At 44.4% G+C, this 23,463-nt stretch overlaps 2 protein-coding genes across 2 annotated transcripts in view; one reads left to right on the top strand and one right to left on the bottom strand.

Annotated features, from left to right (window-relative positions):
• Positions 1 to 8,260, bottom strand: part of LOC149867385 (uncharacterized) — a 181,610-nt gene extending 173,350 nt beyond the window's left edge. The window contains exon 1 of the mRNA XM_090045283.1: positions 7,691 to 8,260. Within this exon, the coding sequence (XP_089901409.1) occupies positions 7,691 to 7,854 (164 nt within the window). The 5' untranslated portion in view covers positions 7,855 to 8,260. The remainder of the gene's footprint in view (positions 1 to 7,690) is intronic.
• Positions 7,428 to 22,614, top strand: ZC3H15 (zinc finger CCCH-type containing 15). Its single transcript, XM_090045282.1, has 10 exons — positions 7,428 to 7,605; positions 9,928 to 10,029; positions 11,419 to 11,530; positions 12,495 to 12,647; positions 13,950 to 14,041; positions 15,658 to 15,840; positions 16,259 to 16,405; positions 16,573 to 16,674; positions 19,919 to 20,045; positions 21,825 to 22,614. Exons 1-10 carry the CDS (start codon positions 7,522 to 7,524, stop codon positions 22,016 to 22,018), a joined length of 1,296 nt encoding a protein of 431 aa, XP_089901408.1. The 5' UTR covers positions 7,428 to 7,521; the 3' UTR covers positions 22,019 to 22,614.
• Positions 22,615 to 23,463: the final 849 nt, after the last annotated feature.

The following is a 23,463-nucleotide window of genomic DNA, read 5'->3' as shown; positions in this document are numbered from 1 at the left end:
TCAAATGGGTCACCAACTGGCTGGAGGGCCGCACCCAGAGGGTGGTAGTGGATAGGTCCTTCTCAACCTGGAAGGACTTGGGCAGTGGGGTTCCACAGGGCTCGGTCCTCGGGCCTGCACTGTTCAACATCTTCATAAGTGATTTGGACGAGGGGGTAAAAAGCACCCTGTTCAAATTTGCTGATGACACTAAGATGTGGGGGGACGTGGGCACACTAGAAGGATGCAACAGGCTACAATCATACCTCGACAGGTTACAAGGGTGGGCGGACGAGAATAGGATGGGATTCAACACAGACACCTCGGGAGGAACAACCGGCACCATACCTACAGGTTAGGGAACTTCCCTCTTGTCAGCATGGAGGTGGAAAGTGATCTGGGGGTCATCATTGACTCCAAGATGAACATAGGCCGGCAGTGTGGAGAGGCAGTTAGGAAGGCCAACCACACCTTGGCATGCATCCACAGATGCATCTCAAGCAGGTCCAAGGAGGTGATCCTCCCCCTCTATGCGGCACTGGTCAGGCCATAGCTGGAGTATTGCGTCCAGTTCTGGGCGCCACACTTCAGGAGGGATGTGGACAGCATGGAGAGGGTCCAGAGGAGGGCCACTCGTATGATCAGGGGACAACAGGGCAGGCCCTATGAGGAGAGGCTATGGGACCTGAACCTGTTCAGCCTCCAAAAGAGAAGGCTGAGGGGGGATCTTGTGGCCTGTTATAAACTAGTCAGGGAGGATCAGCAGGCATTGGGGGAGTCACTGTTCCCCTGAGCACCACCAGGAGTGACCAGGAATAATGGTCACAAGCTGGCAGAGTGTAGGTTTAGGTTAGATATCAGGAGGCGCTACTTCACAGTCAGGGCGGCTAGGATCTGGAACCAGCTTCCAAGAGAAGTGGTGCAGGCTCCTACCCTGGGGGTGTTTAAGAGGAGGTTAGATGCACATCTTGCTGGGGTCGTTTGACCCCAGTATTCTTTCCTGCCATGGCAGGGGGTCGGACTAGATGATCTGCTCAGGTCCCTTCCGACCCTAGAAACTATGAAACTATGAAACAACACATGTTCAGTCTTGCATCCCATCAGCTATGCACTGCCTGCCCCATGGAGGAGAAAGGGTGTGTTTCCTTAGCCTAACAGAAGAGCACCAGACTTGGACAAGAGCATGCAGTGGAGGAGGGGGATAACAGGATTTAGCCCCCCTAAATGTGGGGCAGCGGTAGAGCCACAAGGCAGCTCAGCCAAAGCCTTCTGGCAGCTGCAGCAGGGGTGGGGAGGGAGTGGGACTAGGGTTGGGGAGGGGCAGGCAGTGCACAGCTGGTGGGATGCAAGACTGAGCCATGAGCAGCTCATCTGGGGGATGTGGCTTCTGCTGCTATGCGCACCCTGGGAGGTGGGGGGGGGTGTCCCCGGATCTGTGCAGCACAGGGCAAGCTGACACTGTGGGCTGGGGCAGGTGGCAGCAGAGCTAGGGGGGGCTATGCGGGGGGGCTGCAGCCACCCCCAAATTCACCGTATCCTGACTGACCCCACCCCCCATGCTCCCAGCACCATTACCACCCACCCCAAGTGCAACCTGGCCCCCTACCACTGCTAACAGGCCAGTTCCAGCTGCAGCCCAAAACAGCAACCTGCCCTGCCCTAATCCAGGGGCCACACCCCCCCATGCACTCCCGGAACATGTGCAGTGGTGGGACCTGCCACCTCCTCTCTCCACACACCCCAGATGAAGTGCGGCTTTGTCCCACGCCCCTCCCAGCCCTGGCTGTGCAGGGCCTGTCCCAGCAGCAGCAGCATTAATGTCGTTATAATCATTATTAACAACTTGGGGCACAGCAGGCATGGGGGTCCCAAGGGATCCAACCCTCCCAGCCCAGCTGAAGCTAGCCTCAATCTGGCCCCGGGCCACCCCCCAGGTGGTGAGGGGCTATGGGGCAGCAGATTTGTTGATGTGGGGGACACTGGCACTGGGCAACAACCCCAGGTGCAGGGGAAGGGGGGGTCCCGCTACATGGCATAGTGGGTTCTGGCCCTGGCCCCAATCTTGATCCTGGGCCCAGCTCTCCTCTGCTCCCTCCCGATCTCTGCCCAGCCTCAGCCCCGCTCCCTCCCCCCCACCATTCCCCGCACCCACCCCGCAGACTTTTCAGCCTCAGGGGGAGGCGTAAATGCATACACTCAGACCCCACCAAAAAAATTTCCTCCCTCTGTCTATGGCCTGAGGCCCAAGGCCTGATAAGAACGAGACCTAATGAAAGGCCTGAGAGAGAGGACCAGGTATGTCTAACGACATCTGGTGCCTGAGTGGGTTGTAGGCAGAGAGTGGGGTTCAGACATGTCTACAGACACCTGGGGCCTGTGGGGCATAAGGCCCTGTAGCTCCAGTGAATGGGCAGAGTACTGCCCCTAGTGAGGGGCAGAGTGTAAAAGGCTAAAAGCCTGTTAAAAGGCAAAGAGCCCTGAGTGAGACTTGCAGTCCCAGTGACAAGGCATAAGTAGAGGCCCCAGTGAGAGGTAGCACATGGCCCAGGTAAGTCCGCAGAGACCTTAGGCCAAGTTTGGGCCAGAGGTAGAGTACGGCTTAGCAATGGGGCCAGGGGATTTAGGAGTACTTTGGATGCCATCTGCAAGGCATGGGACATGGAAAAGGGGAGGCTGGAACTGTGTATTGCACCCTTGGCATCAGGGCATTAAAATGGGCAGCCTCCCCGCCTTACAAATAACTATCTGTATGATTACAGCAAAGGCAAGGCAGGTGGGTCAACTGTCCTAGACAGGTGGGTGGTTCTATACTGTGACTGGCCCCAGGGATGGCCCCTTGCCACATGGACAATGAGGCACCTGCTACACATTACATATATTTTGCAATAAATGGTTAATCATGCAATAAATTTAGACCTACCACACACAGTAATTATGACACAATAAAAATGACTATCTAGCTATAAAAATAGCCAACCGGATGTGTAGTGTTTGAAAATGTGTAACAACCCTATAATTGGTTTCTATGTAGCTTTAATTTGAACACGTAGCAGGCCCTTAGTTCTCAGACTAAAGGAATCCTAGTGTCTTTTGGACAATTTCATGTCAGCATCCCACTTATGTATTAATTTATTCAGAGACCTCCCTATTTATTTCAGTTTTATTTCTCAATGTACATCAAGAAGGTTTCAGAGCTTTTTCAACAGAATAACTAATATTTTTGCTATAAGCTTCAGCAGTTGTAAGTGGAATAATCATGTACCTTTTATACAAATAACAATTGTCACTTTAGAGACCAGTAAAAATAAATATTTGAAAAGAACAGTTTGTTGAAGTCTATAAGAACCATTATGATTATCTAGCCTGACCTTCTGTAATGCAAACTGCAGAATTTCACCCAGCAAAATCTACAAGTTCATATATCTGTTTGAACTTTACTGTATCTTGCCCAAGTTGTTCCAATGGTTAATTATCCTAACAAAACAAACCCCCCCCAAAATTCTAAGGCTGAATTTGCTTTAACCATTAATGTCACTATGCATTTTTCTAATAGATTAAAAAGCCATTAGCTATCAAACTTTTCCTCATGTACTTATACATAACTGTAAATATTGCATTTTTAACCTACTGTTGGAAATACAAAATAGTAGGTAGTAAAATGAAAACTAATAAAAGGAAACTCTTTCACACAGCATATAATTAAAGGGTGGAACCCATCACCACCAAATGTTGCGGAAGGTTAGTTAATCCAGATTCAAAAATGGTTTGGACAAATTCTTGGAGGAAAGGAGGATCAGCTTGTGAGCATGGGAGTTAGGGGCACAGCTTCTAAATCAGAACTTCCTAGACCAGCAATGTTTTTGGGCAGAGTGCCAAAAAGACCCACAACCTCAACTTGTAAGGTGTGGCAGGGGCAGATGTTGGGAGAGTTGCGAGGGCACCTATTCCTTATTGTAGGAGTACAACCCTAGCTCCTCCCCCACCACCTTCCCCAAGGTTACCATATGTTTGGATTTTCCTGGAAATGCCCTCTTTTTTTGACCCATCCTCATGTCCAGGTGGGTTTTTAAAATGTGAGCAAATGTCCAGGTTTTTGCTCCACCTCTGCTTTCCCACGCTGGCTGCTTGGGCGTGGGAGCAGCAGGCAAGATTGGCTGTCAGGGGGCCACATGCTCTGCTTATGGGCCCTGGCAAGCCAGGTAGACAGAGAGAGGGAGAGAGAGAGAGAAAGAGAGAGAGAGAGAGAGTGTGTGTGCGTGCGCGCGTGCAGGAGATGCATGTGCAGCAGAGCTGCTGGGGGGGGTAGGAGGTTGCAGGTCAGGAGTGAGGGGCACTGGCAGCACTGATGGGGCAGGGGGTTAGGAGTGAGGGGCAAAGGCAGGGCAGGGACATATCATTGCCCCCCCAGTTGTATGCCCCTTCCCCCTCTTCTTTCCCCTTCCCCCACAAGTGTCCTCTTTTTGACACTGGAAATATGGTAACTCTACCCAAGGCACACATGCCAGGCAAAATGACTTTGTGTGCCACACTGGCACCCATGCTAGGGATTACCTACCTGTCTGTAACAGGGTGTCATCTTCACTGGTGTTTGAAAAGCCTGCAAGGGCACCCCAGAGTCCCTTTACATTCCCACTTTCCTCTGGGAACAAGCCCCCCTTCACTTTCCTGCCATGACTTGATGTTCCTTGGTTCTTGAAGAGGAGGCTGCCCTAGTGCTTCTCAAGTACAATCTGTGCTCCCACTCAGAAAGGTGAGGAGCTTTTGCCTTAAGGACTAATTGCACACTCCAACTTCCCCTTATCATTCCTCATAGGTTTTATCCTTATGCCTCTGGGGCTTCAGCCTACTTGGTTTCTACCCCTTTTTCTCTAGCTAGGCTCACCAAATTAGACCCACTAGACAGGTCCCAACTGTGCTCTAGCTCTTAATGCCCTCTGGGCTCATTGCCCTGTATAATATGTATCACTGGGCCCATGGCCCTTGTCTGCTACTCCCCACTAGGGCTGAGCTCTCCTGCCCCTCTGCAGCTGCACCCTCTCTGAATGTTAATGAAGACTCCACCTCCCCTATAGCCTCATCCACAAACTATAGTGTTTGCTCTTTGCCATGGGGTTCCTGGGATGGGGTACTTACTCAACCCTCCATGTCCCTGGAGTTCCATCAGCATTCAGCAGAGACTGGTGGGATGGTAAACAGTTTTATCTTTATTAGGAACAGGATTCAGCAAAATACACACTCACAGCTTGTGGGGAGAACCACAACCCACCACCAACAAACCGTACCCCCAGGGCATCAGGGGGACAAATTGAAACATTCCACTGTAGGTCCCTTCACGATACACTCCATATACCACACAAACCACAAACTATAACATAAATAGTAAACCCCTGGGCTATAACAAGAAGTTAAAGGTGGCAGTTAGCCTTCTTACTTGTGTTCTTTTCACGGGCTCCCCATGTCTGAGTCTTCACTGCCAGATGCTCCCAGTTGTAGTGACTGTAGTTTTGCTAGGAACTTGTGGGGTTCACCATCCATCTCTACCTCCCCCCAACTTACTTAGGTCAAGGCTTGTATAGCTCTGGCCTTAGGCTCTCTTGCAGTCACCTGACAGACCCTGTCAGCTGACAGGCCTGCAGGCTTGGCCTTTAACTCCTGCCCAGTTGGCAGGCTGTGCTTTTAAAACTCAGATCTTAAAAGGGCCACCCCGCCTTCTTGTAACAGGGCTAGGGTTCCCTGTTACACTGTCTTAGATCTTAAATGCTAGAGGCTACAAGTGAGAGTGGATCAGTGGAAAAAACCCTGGTCATACCCAGTTCACTCTCCCTTTCATCATCTGCTCTCTGCCACAATGTGACACAGGCCTATTTGATGTGCCATAAAATAATGGGCTTAGGCCCAACACAAAATATTATAAGCCTCTTAATAAGGGAGGCCACTGGGGACACAATGTGACACAGAACACTGGGCAAGATGGACCTATGGTCTGACCCAGTAAATTGCAGTTCTTATGATCATGCTCCTCCAGTTTGTCCCTATGCTACATGTTTTCCTACATTGTAGCTTTTATAGTTCTTTCTGGTCTGTCCTTTTTGAAATTTGGACAACAGAAGTGAAAAACCTACTCCAGGAAAAGCCTCAGCAAAATTATGCATAAAGATTATGCCACCTCTGTACTCGTACTTGGTAGTCTTATTAACTTGCAAAACAAAAACAAAGGACTTCTTTCTTCTTCTGATGACAGTGAAAAATACACAGTAATATGTGATTCCTGTAGCCAAGCAAGTCCCACATTTACACATATATTATCTCACCCATGTTTCGTTCACCTCTAATAGATATGTTCAGACTTGATTTCTCAGAGATAAATGTTGTAGTGAAGACCTTGCCCAATAGGTTTGGTCCTAGCACAACTTGGCTAGTTTGTAATTTAAACAAGTGATTTCAGTTATGTAAGATCGGTATTGTTTTATTGTCTGTAAAAGCAAATTAGTCTTAACAGGAACTTTCAATGATAGGCAGGAAGAGAGGACAAATATACCCACAGGGGGCTGCAAACTGGGTATAAATGAGACCTGGTTCAAAAGGCTTGTGCTACCATAAGTCTTATTAGGGAAGCACTTTCTAAACTTGGGAAATGTATTAAAGGGCTTCAACTACTCATATTTTACAGATGATGTATGTAAAGCAGCCTGAGGGACCTAACATCTTACATTTTTCTGTCCCCCTACTTTTCTGCCCTTTGTCCTCCTAATTTCCAGCTACTTCCTTTCTCAGACAGCTTCTTTTCTACCTTGATTTACTACTACTGTAGTCTCCTTTTGCTCACCTTTTGCTTCCCCACCCTCGCCCCTTCTTTTCCCCCTTCCCTCTCTCCCTCCCTGCTCTACCTTTTGTTTTCCTAATTTCTCCCGATTTAGTCTCACTAGCATGCTGCCACACTTTTAGCTTCCTTTAAGTCTCAGAGCGGCAGTGACTCCCTATGCCTGAAGAAGGGCGATTGTGCCCGAAAGCTTGTCAAGAACTTTTCTCTAACTACTCAGTCTAATAAAAGTTATCACATCTACTAGCCCACCCTGGGACCCACTTTCCCAAAGAGACAGCCAGTTTTTCTAGCTTTGGGCCAGGGCCAAAACTCCAGGAGAGACACTTTTCTTTTTCCTTAATTGCTTTGCTACTTTAGCCCCCTGCGCGCCTAACTTGCGGCAGAAGCAGCTCAGCCGCGCAAGACGGGAGCACTACAAGAGACGGGACAGGTAAGCAAACACAAGCCTTCCACCAGAACGATCTCAGCAAGGTCAGGGCAGCAAGAGCCGCCGACATCCTCGCGAGACGGCGCACCCTGCCCCGCCCAGAAGCAGCTGCGCTCCCAGGATGCCCCGCGGCGACCGCCACTGACGGTGTCGCAAAGAGCCCCCTAGTTAAACGTCGGCGCTTCGCGCGCGCGCGTCGTCCTCGCCCCGCCCCCTTCCGCGCTTTGCGGTCGCGGCCCAGCCGGAGCCGGAGCCCGAGCGCGAGCGGCCGCTGCCCGCCCCCGCCCCCGCGATGCCCCCCAAGAAGCAGCAGCAGCCGCCGCCGGCGGGGGGCAACAAGAAGGCGGACCAGAAGAAGAAGGAGAAGATCATCGAGGTGAGCGTGGCGGCAGCGGCCGGGGCCCTAGGCCCTGGCCCCTTCTTCCTCTTTCGGCCGCCCCCCAACCCCGTTGGAAACTAACCGGCTTCTCCCCGCTCCGCGCTGCCTTGGGCCCGGGGATCCCTGCGGGAGGTCGGGAACGGAGCCCGCGACGGAGCTGGGCCGACGACGGGCGTTGGAGCGGGTGGGTCCCGCCGCGGGATCGTGTCCTATTCTTAGCTTGGCTTTATCTCCTGCTGACAGCATCGTCCTGGGGTTTCTGGCACGCTGCTCTCGTGGTGTTGGAGGAGATATTTTATAATGGCCCAACAAAACCCTGCTCTCTGCAGAGCCTTACCAGCAAACGTTTATGTCTGATGCTTCAAATAAGATGTTTCACAGGAGGTTTCATGTAAAGTAATCTGGAGATAGGTGCGCTTCTTGTTAGTTTCCAGTCTTGCCAGTTGTCCTACATGACCTTGTTGCTCCAACTGTATATTCCAACTCCTTCAATAAAAGAGCAACTAGTTGAGATTCCTGTTCTGATGACTCTGCTGTCCCAAGTGATGTTTAAGCCAACACCTTGTTATCAATGGTTTATATTGTAACTAGTGCAAAGTAACAAATAGATCAAAGGGAAACAGACATGACAGAGAAATAAATGAGCTACATTGTTACTGCAGATAGGGGTATAAAAGGATCTGTTAGGCTTTTGCATAAATCTTTTAATTGAGCTCGTATAGAAGGATATCCCTTTCATAAGACACTGGAAATCGGTGGGGGGGGGGTGGATGCAGAGTGAATAGATACTTCTTGGTGTAGACAGAGGGCCATCAGCACCTTGAAAGCAGGTGTCTTTTTCTTCAGTAAGTGCTGCTACAAAAAAAAACTTAGAATTTTTTTTAATAACAGTGTCTTATGAGTTGGGTATGTTATTTGATGTACAAGGCAAAATTGGTTAAAGACCAGAGAGATCTTAAAAATATTGTGTCCTGCACTGGAACACTTGGAATACAAATATGCCAACAAATTGAACACTCTGAGGACTCCTTGTTTCAGCTGCTTGGTCCATCGTTGAAAATGCCTTGAATCTTGCATATGCTCTTGTCACGTTGGATCGTAATATCTTACAGATGATACATGTAAACTGCAGTTCAAATAACAGTACCTCTGTAGAGGAAAAGGACATGCAGATGAATAACTACAGCACAACTAATCATACCAAAAAGTAGCAGCAGCAAGATACCTTGGGCTGGAGTCTCTAGGTCACCCATTGTAAGAACTAGCAACAGTTTGGTAGTTCAACCACAAAAAATGGTCTCTAATATAGGGTCTCGCACAGTTTGTGCCTTTCACACAATTTGGTGTACTGAAGATCCTAATTCTCCTAACATTTGATACTGTGGGGGGGAGGCAGTTTCTAAAAAGGTTTTTTATTGTAAAAGAGGATGTTCAGACCAACCAGCTGTCATCACTCAGACACATTTCAGAATAAGAAACAATGTATTGGTTATACTACATCTTGGAAGTTACTTAAAATAATTTTTAAGTAAAAAAATCTTTTTATAAATCTGTGATCAGTATAGAGTACAGAGACTCCATAGTGGAAAATAGAAAAAAAACTGACAAGGTTTTTTGGAAGTCAGATACACGTTTTAGTTTGACATCTGAAATGACAGAGCTCATATTGTGAATTTAGTCTAATGCATGGGATATAAAATTATATTCCACCTATTTTATTACTCTAGCATCATCTGGTCAGATTTAGTTCAGCCATTTATAACTGCCTTTTAAGACTTGGAATTTATTATACAGTATATACCAAATATTTATTAATGATTTTTTTTAATCTACTGGTTTTTAATACGTTCCATGACTATTCTTGTATAGGCTTCATCTTGTAAATTGGTCTTTCATCCTTTTTTTAATATTATAACCAGAGGTTACAGCCAAATTGTATGTTTAGAACCTATGTTCAGAACACCTTTTTGAAAGGAAGTTACAGCTGTGTTTTTGTTTAAAACATATTAATTACATCTAAAAAATGTCTTGCTTTTACCCTGGCTAAGAATGGACAGCTTTTAGGTATTGGACACTAAAGCTACATGCTTGTGAGAGAAACATGATTTAAAAAAAAAAAACAACACCCCCTCTTCATTTTTCAGAGTGTATAATTTTGTCTTAGATGTTCACTCAGTGCCCATTTCCTTAGATCAGAGGAGTTCTACAGGAAGCAAATGTACCAGTTTTATGGTTTAAAAATTTGAAAGCAGTAGTAAATAGTGTTTGTTTCACTTACTCTTTAAGTTGTTATCATTATACAAATCTCTTCTAATTTAGGACAAAACCTTTGGTTTAAAGAATAAGAAAGGTGCTAAGCAGCAGAAGTTTATCAAGGCTGTGACTCATCAAGTTAAATTTGGGCAACAGAATCCCCGCCAGGTAAGCAATAGAAATCTACTGGTATTTTTTTTTTTCAGTGAGTTGTAAGATCTTGTATAGACCCTAATAAGATGTAGAGGTGGAGTTGCTGTCTTTACTGTTACTTACCTAATGTACTATGGCTAGCACACTTCTGTCATAACGGGTTAACTTCTTTATAAAATAGCCAGAGAGTGTATTGCTCAGCGAAATGGATGTTTCCATGGGCCCCTGCTCCTAGTTTGACAGAAACTTTCCTGGTGCATTTAGGAATATTAAATACAAGTATGGCAAGTCAGCTGCTTGAAAAGGGCTGGAGTCAGGGGCGGAACGTTATTTTGGGCGGAGGGCCGCTTACTGAGTTTTGGCAAGGCGTCAAGGGCTGCATAAGAGGTGTCCAGGGGCAGATAAATATTAATTTTCTAAATTTGTTAGGTGCCCCACAGGCCGGATAGAATGGCCTGGCAGGCCACATTTTGCCCACCCCTGAGCTAGGTAATGTGATCTGGTAGCTAGAGAGCACTTTACTGGAAAACAGAAAATGTAGGTCCAAACCTCTGGGTGAGTGGACCTAGAGCCTGGGTCTCCTTCCCTTTGAGCTAGTGCCTTAATTACTTAGACCTGGGCTGTCTACCTGGTGGCCTGCAAGCTGCGTGTGGCCTGTGAGTGCTCATCTCATGACATATGGGCTGATGCTGCCTTTATTTAGTCTTTCCCCCTCTGGTCCAAGTGTCACTCGATCCTGGCCTTTGACACACTTTCCCTCCATGGTCCCTCTCTTCCCCTGTCCACTGGATCTCTTGACTGATCCTCCCTCCTCCAGCTTCTGTGGATTGCTCAGCACAGTCTGCAACTACTTAGAAATTGGACAGCCCTGAGACTATTGGGCTAAAACATGTGCACATGCAGAGCATTTCTATTTTGTCATAGGGCAAAATACAATCTTAAACTATGTGTAAGTATTAAAATCTGTCACTTTTAACACTTGGACCAGAGGGGTTATGTGTTTGCATATGTGCCATTTCAGCACTTTAAAGTGAAATTCTCCAAGTCTCATGGTTTGAACTTGGAGGCTCAGGGAGAGGAGCAACATAAGACCAACAGATTATGTCATGATGCACATGTGCAGGTGCTAAATGCTTGGAAATGATGTCACTGTACACAGCTTTTGGGTGTAACCAAGATTCTAGGAAGTGATTCAAACTGTATGGAGCTGCCATTTGCTTAGAATACTGCTGTGGCACTGGTTATTAAATGCAAGGCAGAGAAACATACTGGCACCTCCTGAAGGCAGTTGTGTTGTTTCTATCAATATTGCATGATGTGTATATTATTGGTATATAGTTTATGTAAGGTTTGTTTCTTAGTTCTCCTACATTACTAATCGCTTCAAATCTGGGATGATTATAGGCTGCTCAAGCTGAAAGTGAAAAGAAATTAAAGAAAGAAGATAAGAAGAAAGAACTACAGGAACTAAATGAACTCTTCAAACCTGTAGTTGCTGCCCAGAAAATTAGTAAAGGTAAACTGCTTAAACTTTTAGCTTGTGTTTCATTGTGTTAGTATTTTACCTGCACCAGATAAAAACATGTTCACAGACCCTAGCTGCATATCAATGAGTAAATAATTCTAACTTGGCTTATTTTAGTAACTTTGTTCTCTGAACAGCTCCAGTATGTGCTCCTTACATAAATTTATTGGATTAGGCCCTAATATCTTTAAGTGCATAACAGAAAGTATTCCCTGATATTTTTTTTTCTGATGCTTACATTATAACAAACATCACTTACCTACATATTAAGTGTATATAAACCCATTAACTGTGTAAGCAATCTGCCTAACTTGTAATGTTACTGAACTTCATTTAACAGTGCAGTTAGTGAAACTGATTGGAAGCCATCAATTTTGGGGTTTCTAAAAGCAGCCCTGAACTAACTAGGTCCTGTTTGTTTTAAGGCTGGTATTGGGTACATGAGATACTTAATAATTTGCTGTTTAAGTAATCAGTACGCACAAAAAAATTGATATCCCAAAAGTGCTTATCTTGGCATCATAGGAGCAATATATAAAAAAATAAAATTGTATAGAAAAGACCCTTGATATCTAGCTCTTATTGTAATAAGTAGAATAGGGCATGAGTTAATAACGCTTCATGTTGATGTCTGTAGTTCGTTAAATACCAACATACTTTTAAATAAGGACTCTTAGCACACTCTATGCTTAAGGCACTAGGTATGAAGCGTATGAGAACTAAAACATAGAACCGTGCTTGAAGAATTGAGGCAGAAAGATGAGTTCTGAGAGAGAAATCCCTCATTCTTAACTTTTTAAAATAAAATTACTTTTGCATTCTTGTGTACAGCTTGATGTTTAACAACTGAAAATCCCATGTTAATGCTTTTCAGAATACTTCATAAACAATCTTAACACCACCTTTAGTGCTACTCCCTGATGAGACACTAAATATTAAATTTCTGGTGACACAGGTGCAGACCCCAAATCAGTAGTTTGTGCTTTCTTCAAGCAAGGACAGTGCACTAAAGGAGACAAGTGCAAGTTTTCTCATGATTTATCTTTGGAAAGAAAGTGTGAAAAGCGAAGTGTTTACATTGATGCAAGAGATGAAGACCTTGAAAAAGGTATGTTGCTTCTAGAAAATAACGGACAACCCTTTCTTCTAGAGTTTTCTATCAGTAGAGAGATAGTTAGCCATGTTAGTCTGAAGTCAGAAGGCAGAGCAGGATGTTACCTGAGAGAATAACTCATTCAGAATAGCATAAGCTTTTATAGCTGACAGCTTGTATCATTCTGACCCTAACTTTCTCTGATCAAAAGCTGTCTTTAAGATGCCACCTGCGCTGCCCTCTAAAGCATAAGTTCTGAGTTGAATCCACAAGCAGTTCAGGGCACAGATATTCTTTTCCTGATGTTTGTAAAGTGCCCAGCCCAATGGAGTCTTGATCTATGAGTAGAGCTCTGAGTATTACAACAATACAGATAATGAATAAATAAGCTAACCTTTGAGAATGTTCCCTTCCAAGTGTGGATTTCAGTTTATTTTCTAGATTCTATATCAAAGGATCAGCTTAACCCCAAAAATGCTATAGGATAAGCACTTGTGGTCCACAGAGTATTTAAATAAAGAAGTGGCAAGTCCATATAATAGCTGATTTTTTTCCCCCTCATTTCCAGTTGCTTCTGCAAATATTGAGACCCCAGAAAAAGCATGTGTACTGTGACTTCTTGCAAACAGCACTGTATGCATGCAAAGTGTATGCGAGGGAGAGGGGGATGGACTGCACAATTCAGGGTGCCTCAGTGGCTTGTCTGGCTTCATTTCTCGCCCACAATAATTTGCTGAACATAGAATGCTTTTTGTGTTTACACTTGCCCAGCATGGGTTAAAAAGCTGAACTGAGATGGATTTGCTACTTTTTGCATTAACATAGCACTGTATTCTACCCTTAAAGTGGTGCACAAGGACCACACACAACTTAATTATTCAAGCTAGTGTCTTGACACTTAGGCAGCCTTCCCCTCCCCTTAATGTCTGTGTTTTTCCATGCACAAGGAATGGTATGGAATTCCCTGCTTTGCCTTCTGCCTTGAAGTGCTTTCTCTGCTCACATTACTCTGTCCTGTTTCTGGCTGCTGTCCCACTTTGTCCTTCCTTCCTTCTTGTGTAAGAGGGGAAATATAAAATCTTTGACACTTTTTCAAATAAAAGGTTATAAATGAATTTTTTAAAAAGATAGCAAAACTTTGAAAATTATAGTGAGATATCTTAGAGAAGATCCTAAACAGGTGAATAACATTGTTTTGTATTTTGAAGTGCAGAATCTAACTCAAATTGATATGGAGACTTAGAATTTTGGCATAAATTGAGGTGCAAGTGAAATCATTTGTTCTTACCATTTATAACTTGAACTGTTTATATCTAGATACAATGGATAATTGGGATGAGAAAAAGCTGGAAGAGGTAGTGAACAAGAAGCATGGTGAGGCGGAAAAGAAAAAACCCAAAACTCAAATAGTGCGTCTTTTTTCTTGCATTGGGTTTTAGTAATTATTAGATGGTCTTAGGGGAACTTAACGTTTAGAAAGGTATTCAGTTTGTCAAGTAATGTATTGAGAGGTTTCTTGGAATCACCTGTGGGCTCGCTGAAAATATATTTGCATTTTCTTAAGGAAACAGGACTTTCCTATAACTTTAAAATATACTTTCACATATGGGTACATTTGGGGACTAAATACAATAAGCTGTTCTTTCAAAAACAGAAATGACACCAAAACTACATGCAGAGTAAATTAATTATAGTAATTAGTTAAATTATATACAATAGCATACTACTTGCAAGAGTTGAATGTTCATAGTTACATTTGCCAGTACATAGTTACATTTGATTGTAAACATAGCATATTAGTATGCTTTCAGACTGGAGCAAAGAAATAGTCAGGAAGTGAATATATATAGTTTAATCTTTATTGTGGGGAGGCAGGGCAGCAGATTTTTTTAAAAACCTACTAATTTAGACATTTTTTTCTAGTCCTTGCATAATCTTGTGGGTTATGCTTATTTTTTATAACATGGTTAAGAATAAATTATGTAAACAGCATGGAAATTATAGTAAAAATGGTGAATTGCTTGTTAAAGTTTCCAAACTGACTGTTCTGAGGAATGAAATGCATGTTGTCAGTACCTCGCAAAGCAGTACACTGAATAGAAATTCCTGAAGCGTTCAGTGTAGTATGGTCTCCAGGCCCCTTATGTTGTTAATGCCTCAGATGAGACTCCCAAAGAGAATGAGGAACTGTGGGTTTGTTTTTTGTATACTTTTCTGTCTTGATTTGTACAGGAATGCTGGGTTTTTTGTCTTGTGGGAGAGTTTTTTAGATTGTCAAGTGAGACCATTTAATTTTTTTTGGCTTTATTTAAAAATCATAGAATCAATGAGTCGGAAGGGACCTAGACAGATCATCTAGTCCGACCCCCTGCCATGGGCAGGAAGGAGCACTGGGGGTGGCAGGGGTCATAAGACCCCAGCCAGGTGCCTATCCAGTCTCCTCTTCAAGATCTCCAGGGAAGGTGAGAGCACCACCTCTCTGGGAAGCCTATTCCAGGCTCTGGCTACCCTTACAGTGAAGTAGTTCTTCCTAATATCTAACCTAAACCTATCCTCCCTCAGCTTGTGGCCGTTGTTCCTGGTGACTCCAAGGGGGGCCCTGGTGAACAGACTTTCCCCGAGTCCCTGCTGCTGGCCCCTGATAAGATTGTATGCAGCCACAAGTTCCCCCCTCAGTCTCCTCTTGTGGAGACTGAAGAGATTCAGGTCCCTCAGCCTTTTCTCATAGGGCTGGCCACGGAGGCCCTCAACCATACGATGGCCCTCCTCTGGACCCTCTCCAGGTTCTCCATGTCCCTCTTGAAGTGCCCTTGTTGTTTTCTTTGTTTCTTAGTCCAAATACATCCAGATTTATTTTGTTTTAGATTTTGGTCATTCACATAGTAATTTAACAATAGTTGTAAATTATTGAGTTTTGCTACAATGCTATTCTTAAATACATAACATGCATTCACTTAAACTGTAGAAAGTGATGGGGTGTGGAAGGAAGGCAGAGTGCAACACTAACAGCTACTCTTTTATGTAGGTCTGCAAATATTTTCTTGATGCTATTGAAAACAATAAGTATGGATGGTTTTGGGTTTGTCCTGGTGGAGGAGACAACTGTATGTACCGTCATGCTCTCCCTCCTGGTTTTGTACTGAAAAAAGACAAAAAGAAAGAAGAAAAGCAAGAAGAAATTTCTTTAGAAGATCTAATAGAAAGAGAGGTAAAGTAATAGCAAGCTGTCAGTCACTGATTCCTAAATGTTACGTAGTTTGTCTTTGAATCTTGTGCAGTCAAGCACTACTATTAACAACTTCAAGTGAGGTGCTGTTTGCCTGTGTTTATAGCCACTTGAGTGAAATGTTCCCAGTTGTTTGAAAAATGATTACTTGTTTAGAAAGTGTTAATTTCTCTGTTTTATTCATCTGACAAGAGTATTAAGTTAGCTTTTTGATTGTAAATTTGATTGCTTCATTTCACCCTAAGTAATAGTAGGAGTTCAGAACACACTAGAGAAGTCAAATATCTTGTACAAAAAATCTTTATGAAACATCATCTCAGTCTTTCTAATTTGTGAGGAAAGATTTCCTAAACTGTTTTCACAAAAATTAGCTTTAATTAGTTTCTCTTTATTTGTGCAGCGTGCTGCCTTAGGACCAAACGTTACCAAAATCACCTTAGAGTCTTTTCTTGCGTGGAAGAAAAGAAAAAGACAAGAAAAGATTGACAAGGCTGAGCAAGATATGGAAAGGAGAAAAGCAGACTTCAAAGCTGGCAAAGCACTTGTGGTATGTTTTACATAGAGTTTCTTATTGTGAGAGGAAAAAATTAATAAGCTTTATAGTAAGGTGGCTGGCTTAGATTTAAACTGAGTGCATATGTTTGTTTTTTTTAATAGTGTTATAAATAATAGTTAGCATTGTTTAAATATTAATATCTGTTTTTTCTTTGATAGATCAGTGGACGTGAAGTGTTCGAGTTTCGGCCTGAATTGGTTGACGCAGATGATGAAGAAGCTGATGACACCCAGTATTCTCAAGGACCTAGTGAAGATGAGGTAAAGAAGGAAATATTAGCTCGTACCTGTAATATTTCAGGTTTTGTTAAAAAAAAAATTAGAGTAAGTTTTGCCAAGAAGGCTAATAGAATATTGGGCTGCATTGGTAGGTGTGTTGCCAGTAGATCAAGCCAAGTGATTATTCCCCTCTTTTCAACACTCATGAGGCCAAATCTGGAGTACTGTGTTCAGTTTTGCCCCCCCACTACACCGCTATAGAAAGCTTGTGGACAAATTGGAGAGAGTCCAGCAGAGGGTGACAAAAATGATGAGAGGGCTGGGAGACGTGTCTTACGAGGACAGGTTGAGGGAACTGGGCTTATTGGGTACTTATACACATACGTTTCCATGCTGCGATGCACCAGAGATCCAACATGTCTAATTGAGTCTGTTCTGCATGTGAGTTGATATATACACCTGCACGTCATGCAGAGCAGTGCACAAGTGCTGAAGTGTGCATCAGGGTGCAGAAAATGGCAGTGGTGTACTTCTGAACTAAAACACCTTGGATGTGTTTTAGTTCAAAAGCATGCCGCTGCTATTTTCTTAGCATTGACGTGCATTTCACCATTTATACAAATGTATACACCACAGCGCTGGGTGCTTTTAAAAGTGCCCAGTGCTGTGGCGCAAACATGGATACAAATGCCCATTTACTGTATTTTTCGGACCATAAGACGCACCTGACCATAAGACGCACCCAGTTTTTATGGCAGGAGAGACTATGTGTGTTCCGGCTGGCCATTTTTATTGCCGGCTCCTGGCCACCGCCACGGGCGCCGGCTTCCGGTGTAAACAAGCGGCGGATGTCCTGCTCGGGCTCCGCCGCCTCCGCGGGCAAGCTCCGCCCCGTCTCCCTGGGACACGGCATAAACAAGCGGCGGGTGTCCCGCTCGGGCTCCGCCGCCTCCGCGGGCAAGCTCCGCCCCGTCTCCCCAGGACACACACCTTCGGACCATAAGACGCACCCTCGTTTTCCCCCCACTTTTGGGGGGGAAAAAGTGCGTCTTATGGTCCGAAAAATACGGTAATCTAAAGAATAGGAGACTGAGAACAGATTTAATACCAGCCTTTAACTACCTGAAGGGGGCCTCAAAAGAGAATGGAGCTAGACTGTTCTCAGTGGTGGCAGATGACAGAACGAAGACCCAATGGTCTCAATTTGCAGCAAGGGAAGTTTAGTTAGGCATTAAGAAGAATTATCTCAGAGGGTAGTAAAACACTGGAACAGGTTACCCAGAGAGGTGGTGAAAACTTCACTTTTGGAGGTTTTCAAAACCTGGCTAGACAAAGCTTTGGCTGGGATGATCATGTCCGTTTTCTTGTGCAGGGACTGGGACTTCCCTGCTGGGATGCCAGATGGGCTTGAGGGAAATGCCTCCAGACCTCAGGTTGGGTAGGACTGGGTTAGAGAGCTTCTGGAGGGGCTGGACGTCTTCAAGTCAGCAGGTCCAGATGCTCTCCACCCCAGGGTGTTGAGGGAGCTAGCTGGGGTTATTGCAGGGCCCTTGGCACAGCTCTGCGAGCGCTTGTGGTGCTCGGGCCAGGTGCCAGATGACTGGAATATAGCTAATGTGGTCCCCATCTTCAAAAAAGGAAAGAAAGTACCCGGGCAACTATAGGCCCATCAGTCTTACCTCTAGCCTTGGGAAACTCTTTGAGAAGATCCTCAAGGAGCACATCTGTGATGGGCCGGCTTCAGGGATGATGCTTAAGGGCAACCAGCACGGTTTCATTAGGGGCAGGTCTTGTCGGACCAACCTGATTGCCTTTTATGATCAGGTCACAAAGACAATGGATGCAGGTGTTGCCATGGACGTAGTCTTTCTAGACTTCAGCAAGGCCTTTGACACCGTCTCCCACCCCATCCTCATTAAAAAAAACTAGGCGACTGTGGCATTGATGCCTCCACAGTCAGATGGATTGCAGATTGGCTCAAGGGTCGTACTCAGAGGGTGGTGGTGGACGGGTCATATTCGACCTGGGGGGAAGTGGGCAGCGGAGTCCCCCAGGGCTGAGTCCTGGGGCCTGCGCTGTTCAATTTCTTCATCAGCGATTTGGATGATGGGGTGAAATGCAGCCTGTTTAAATTTGCTGATGATACCAAAATTTGGGGTGAGGTGAGCACGCTAGTAGGGAGGGAAAGACTGCAACAAGACCTGGATAGGTTACAGGAGTGGGCTGACATAAGGTGCGTTTCAATACTGACAAGAGCAGAGTGCTGCACTTAGGCAGTAGAAACCAGCAGCACACTTATAGAATGGGAAACTCCCTTCTGGAGAGCACGGAGGCAGAAAGGGATCTTGGAGTCATTATTGACTCCAAGATGAACATGGGCCGACAATGTGAGGTCACGGTTGGCAGGGCTAACCGGACCTTGTCATGCATCCACAGGCGCATCTCAAGTAGAGCCAGGGAGGTGATCCTCCCCCTCTATGTGATGCTGGTCAGGCCACAGCTGGAGTACTGTGTCTAGTTCTTTGCGCCCCATTTCAGGAGGGATGTGGACAACATTGAAAGGGTCCAGAGGAGGGTCACCCGCATGATCCGGGGACTACAGGGCAGACCCTACAATGAAAGACTGCAGGACCTAAACCTGTTCAGCCTTCACAAGAGAAGGCTGAGGGGGGACCTGGTGACTGTCTATAAACTCACTAGGGGGGACCAGAAGGGTTTAGGGGAGACACTGTTTCCCCACCGCGCCCTGGGATGACAAGGAACAATGGACACAAGTTATTAGAGAGTAGACTTATATTAGACATCTGCAAGAACTACTTCACAGTTAGGGCGGCTAGGAGCTGGAACCAGCTTCCTAGGGAAGTGGTGCTGGCTCCTACCCTAGAGATCTTTAAGAAGAGGCTTGATGACTACCCGGCTGGACTCATTTGAGTCCAGTCTTTTTCTCCCGCCCAGGCAGGGGGTCGGGCTTGAAGATCTACAAGGTCCCTTCCGACCCTACTTCTATGATTCTGTGATCTAGTTAGGGATGGTTCTGCTTTGAGCAGAGGGTTCCTGAGCAGGCAGATGACTTCCTGAGGTACCTTCCAACCCCAACTTTCTATGATTCTTGGTCTTGACAGGTTTTCTATTAAAAGCAATTATTGAATTGTTTTTATTTCTTAACTGGCCATTGCTTAATACAGGGTTTATTTTATTATTTTTAAGAAAATCTTCCTTTTCACATCAACTTAAGTGCTAGGATGAAAACAATGAGTACTTTCAAAGAACTTACCTCTTGTTTCAGGTTGAAGAGCCTGAGAAGGTAAATGATATAGATTTGCACCTGTATGTCCCAAAAGCTGTAGATGAGACTGGTATTACCGTGGCTAGTCCTGAGAGATTCAGTATGTACACTTCAGTAGAAAAAGATGGTAAGTTCACTTATTACCTGGTAACTTGGTGCTGTTTAAATAGCAGTGTGGGTTACCTGTATTGTGTAGCCTACGAAAAAGTAAACACTTTACTTGTGATAACTTACCTTATGTAATCTCTTAATATTTTTCCTTTTTTTATTAGACTTTTTTGCACCAATATCTTTAAGTTCACCTTTAACCTTGCTAGTTAACTTGAGTTAGGTTGTAAACTTCGGGAGATGGGGATTTCACCTTGCTATTTAAATGTGTTTCTTCAGCATTACTGTGGCAGAGCACCTGCAGTGCCTGCCACTTTAAGGGCTGTAAGAGCAGTCAGCAGGGCAGCTGGCAGGTGCTGGCTAGCCCTAATGAAGCAGGCACCTGACTGGATAGGATTTGGAGAAGGGGCTGATCAGGCTCCATTTTAGGTCCAGGCCCTCAGGGCTGCCACAGCACTTTGCTGCTGGCAGCTGAAGGAGTAACACCCAGCTCAGGTTCTGCTTAGAACACCCTGGAGGTAAGGGCAGGACCTATGGGAATAGCAGGAGGTTCCTGGTCCTGCATATAACTAAAAACTACACCCTTCTGAGGAAGGATGGCCTGGTGGGTCTGCTCATAGTGGAGCAGCCCCCCAGAAATGCAAGGCCACTTACCTCCCCAGTGAAAGGTGAGTAGGGGCACCGTATAACCCTAGCCCCCAGCACCTTATAACCCTAGCCCCCACACCCTGGAGGGTTACCCAGGGTCGGGGCCAGGCACCTCTCTGGACACCTGAGCCCATGCAGGGGTAAAGACCCTGGTTGCCTCAGTGGTGGGGCATAGTAGATTAAAATAGATAAGGGCCCGCATAGCGTAGGGTGCACAAGGGTGACCCAAAGTGCTATGCATATTTAGGTGTAGAGCAGAGCCTGTGTATGAGGGCCTGAAGAGCTACACTGGGGGTGTGCCAAGTAAGGGGCATGAAAGAGACCTGAAGTATAGCACAGGGGCCAACTCCCATGAGAAATTCACTCAAGGATATAACCCCAGAGAGGAAGGCAGCCAAGCCCAGGTAAGTCTACAGACACCTAAGGTATTAGATGGGCCAGAGGCCATATTTGTAGTTATTAAGATATGCCAGTGTGAGAGCACAATGACTGTATGCTCCAGTGGGGAGTGCAAGTCCCAGGAAAACTCTGGAACATTGGTGTGGGGCATTGTGGTGATTTGAATGCCATCCGCAAGGCATGGGACACAATAAGGGAAGGTCAGAGTCACATTATCGCCCTGAGAATTGGGCATTAAAATGGGTAGTCTCCCGCATTTAACAACAGTTTATTATACAAGAAGTCATGGTGGGCAAGATTTTGGGTGGACTGCCCCAGAACAGGTGAGTGGGCCTGAGTAACCAGGCTGTTAACAATTACAGTAATATGAAAATAAAGGCGTAGTACTAACAATATAATAGTACAAAGCAGTTCGTTAAGATAAGGGTTTCAAATATGTATATGTTTCTACCCAAACTCTTTGGTTTAATTTTATAATATTTAAAACTAATCCTTTGAATCCACATGTAATCCCAATGAATTCAGTAAAGTGAAATATAGGGGTCAGTGCTGCATGTATGACTTGAAAGATGCCCCATATCACTATATCACATCTGATGAAAATAATTGAGCATATTTTTCAAACATAACAACTTCTGAACTGGCAGACTCAAAAGCAATTTTGGAGTCTGTTTAGTGTCAATAGTTTTTTAATGATTCAATGTAAGAACTTGTAATGCTAGATCCTGTAATTTTTTAAAATTATTTTTAGATACCAAGTTAAGTGAAGCTTCAGGAGGTGGGTTAGAGAATGGGGAGCACATTTATTCGGAAGAGGACACTGAAGAAGAGGAAGAACAGGAAAATGGAGTCATTGATGCTGTTCCTGTTGATGAAAATCTTTTTACTGGAGAGGACTTGGATGAACTAGAAGAAGAATTAAACACGCTTGATTTAGAGGAATGAAGAATAAGAATTTGAAGTCCTTGTGACAAAGTGGAAGCTGACTACATATTTTCACCTAGAATTCTTGAACAGGATTTTTAGGGTTTCCCCAACTGATGCTGGAAGGCACGTCAGACATCAGGATTATTTCCTCCAGCCTCGACTGCTGCAGTCTCGACTACACTTCACAGTAAAATATTCAGAGTAGTTCAGAATTGAATTGAGAGAGCTGACATCACAGAAAATGAGATTGTTGTAAATTTCAGCTAAAAGTAGGAGGTGTAACTGCTTTGCCAGTGTGCAAGTTTAAGAGGGAATGTTGCTGCCAGGTACAAAAACAGCATTCTTCACCAGAACTGCATCTTTTAATAAGTAATTAAGTTGATTTAGAAACCACCTGAATTATTTGAGCAATGTACTTTAAATGGAGCTGTTTCAGATTGAGATGTCCGTGCTCCTATAAGTGTTGGTTTGCTTTATCTGATCAGATGGATACCGAAGATGCAAATTTATGAATTGATACATCACCTCTGGTGCCCTCTGTTTAAAATGTTTTAAATTTTCCCTTCACCTTTTGCCAACAAAATTGTAAATAAAGACTGTCCACTTTAAAATCATTATGATGACTTTTTTGTTAGAGTGGGATTAATGTAAATACTGTATATTTCCATGATGTAATGAATTAATACTTTCCATCTAATCCTGATTCAGAAGTAAATTTTTGTGGGCTTCAGCTAAGTCTGTGGTTGGTTATAGTTCGTGTTATATTCCTAGATCTCCAGTTAACATATTTTCCCTTTTCTCTACCCCACCAAAAAAATAATAAATTGAGAGAATTAACGTTACAACACGCAAGCAGAAGGCTGGGTAGTTTTGCACTTTACAGACTTAACTAAATCAGAGTTGTATAGCATAAGCTTTTATAAGCAGCAGCTTGCTTCATCAGCATGTAATTCACTGCTTACGATATGTTTTACAAGATGTTTACTGCGGAGTTGACCAATTAGCTCTGCAGTAAATTGTTTCTGTGTTAGTCTCAGATGTATACCTACTCTGACTTCTGCTTGCCTTCATGCTTATATGGCTAGCCACCTCTTTGCTAAATCTCATCTCTGGTTTTATTAAGTCCTGTTTCACCTCAATGATTGAATACTATCCAAGTTCTTCAGATCAGGGGCCTTGTTTTCATGCATCCATAACATCTCTAGCAGAAATGGCATTATTCAAATAAAATAATTTTGACTTCCTAAGAAATCTGACACTATAAACATTGGTATCTTAGACCCCTAGAGGGCAGCAGTGTTAAGTTAATATGGCTTATAAATAATCCAAAAATGTACTCATTTCCTAGAAATCCCCTCATCTCCTTTCCTAAAAAAACCGAGGAGGCGGCATTGGTTCTGAACTGAAATGTAGTAACTTTATTGTTAGTGTTGTATTTATTATATAGTTCATACAATTACTTG

Source organism: Crocodylus siamensis, chromosome 4 (genome assembly GCF_052110815.1).
Source record: "Crocodylus siamensis isolate JL-2025a chromosome 4, ASM5211081v1, whole genome shotgun sequence".
Lineage (NCBI taxonomy): Eukaryota > Metazoa > Chordata > Crocodylia > Crocodylidae > Crocodylus > Crocodylus siamensis.
This window is presented reverse-complemented; position numbering and strand designations above follow the sequence as displayed.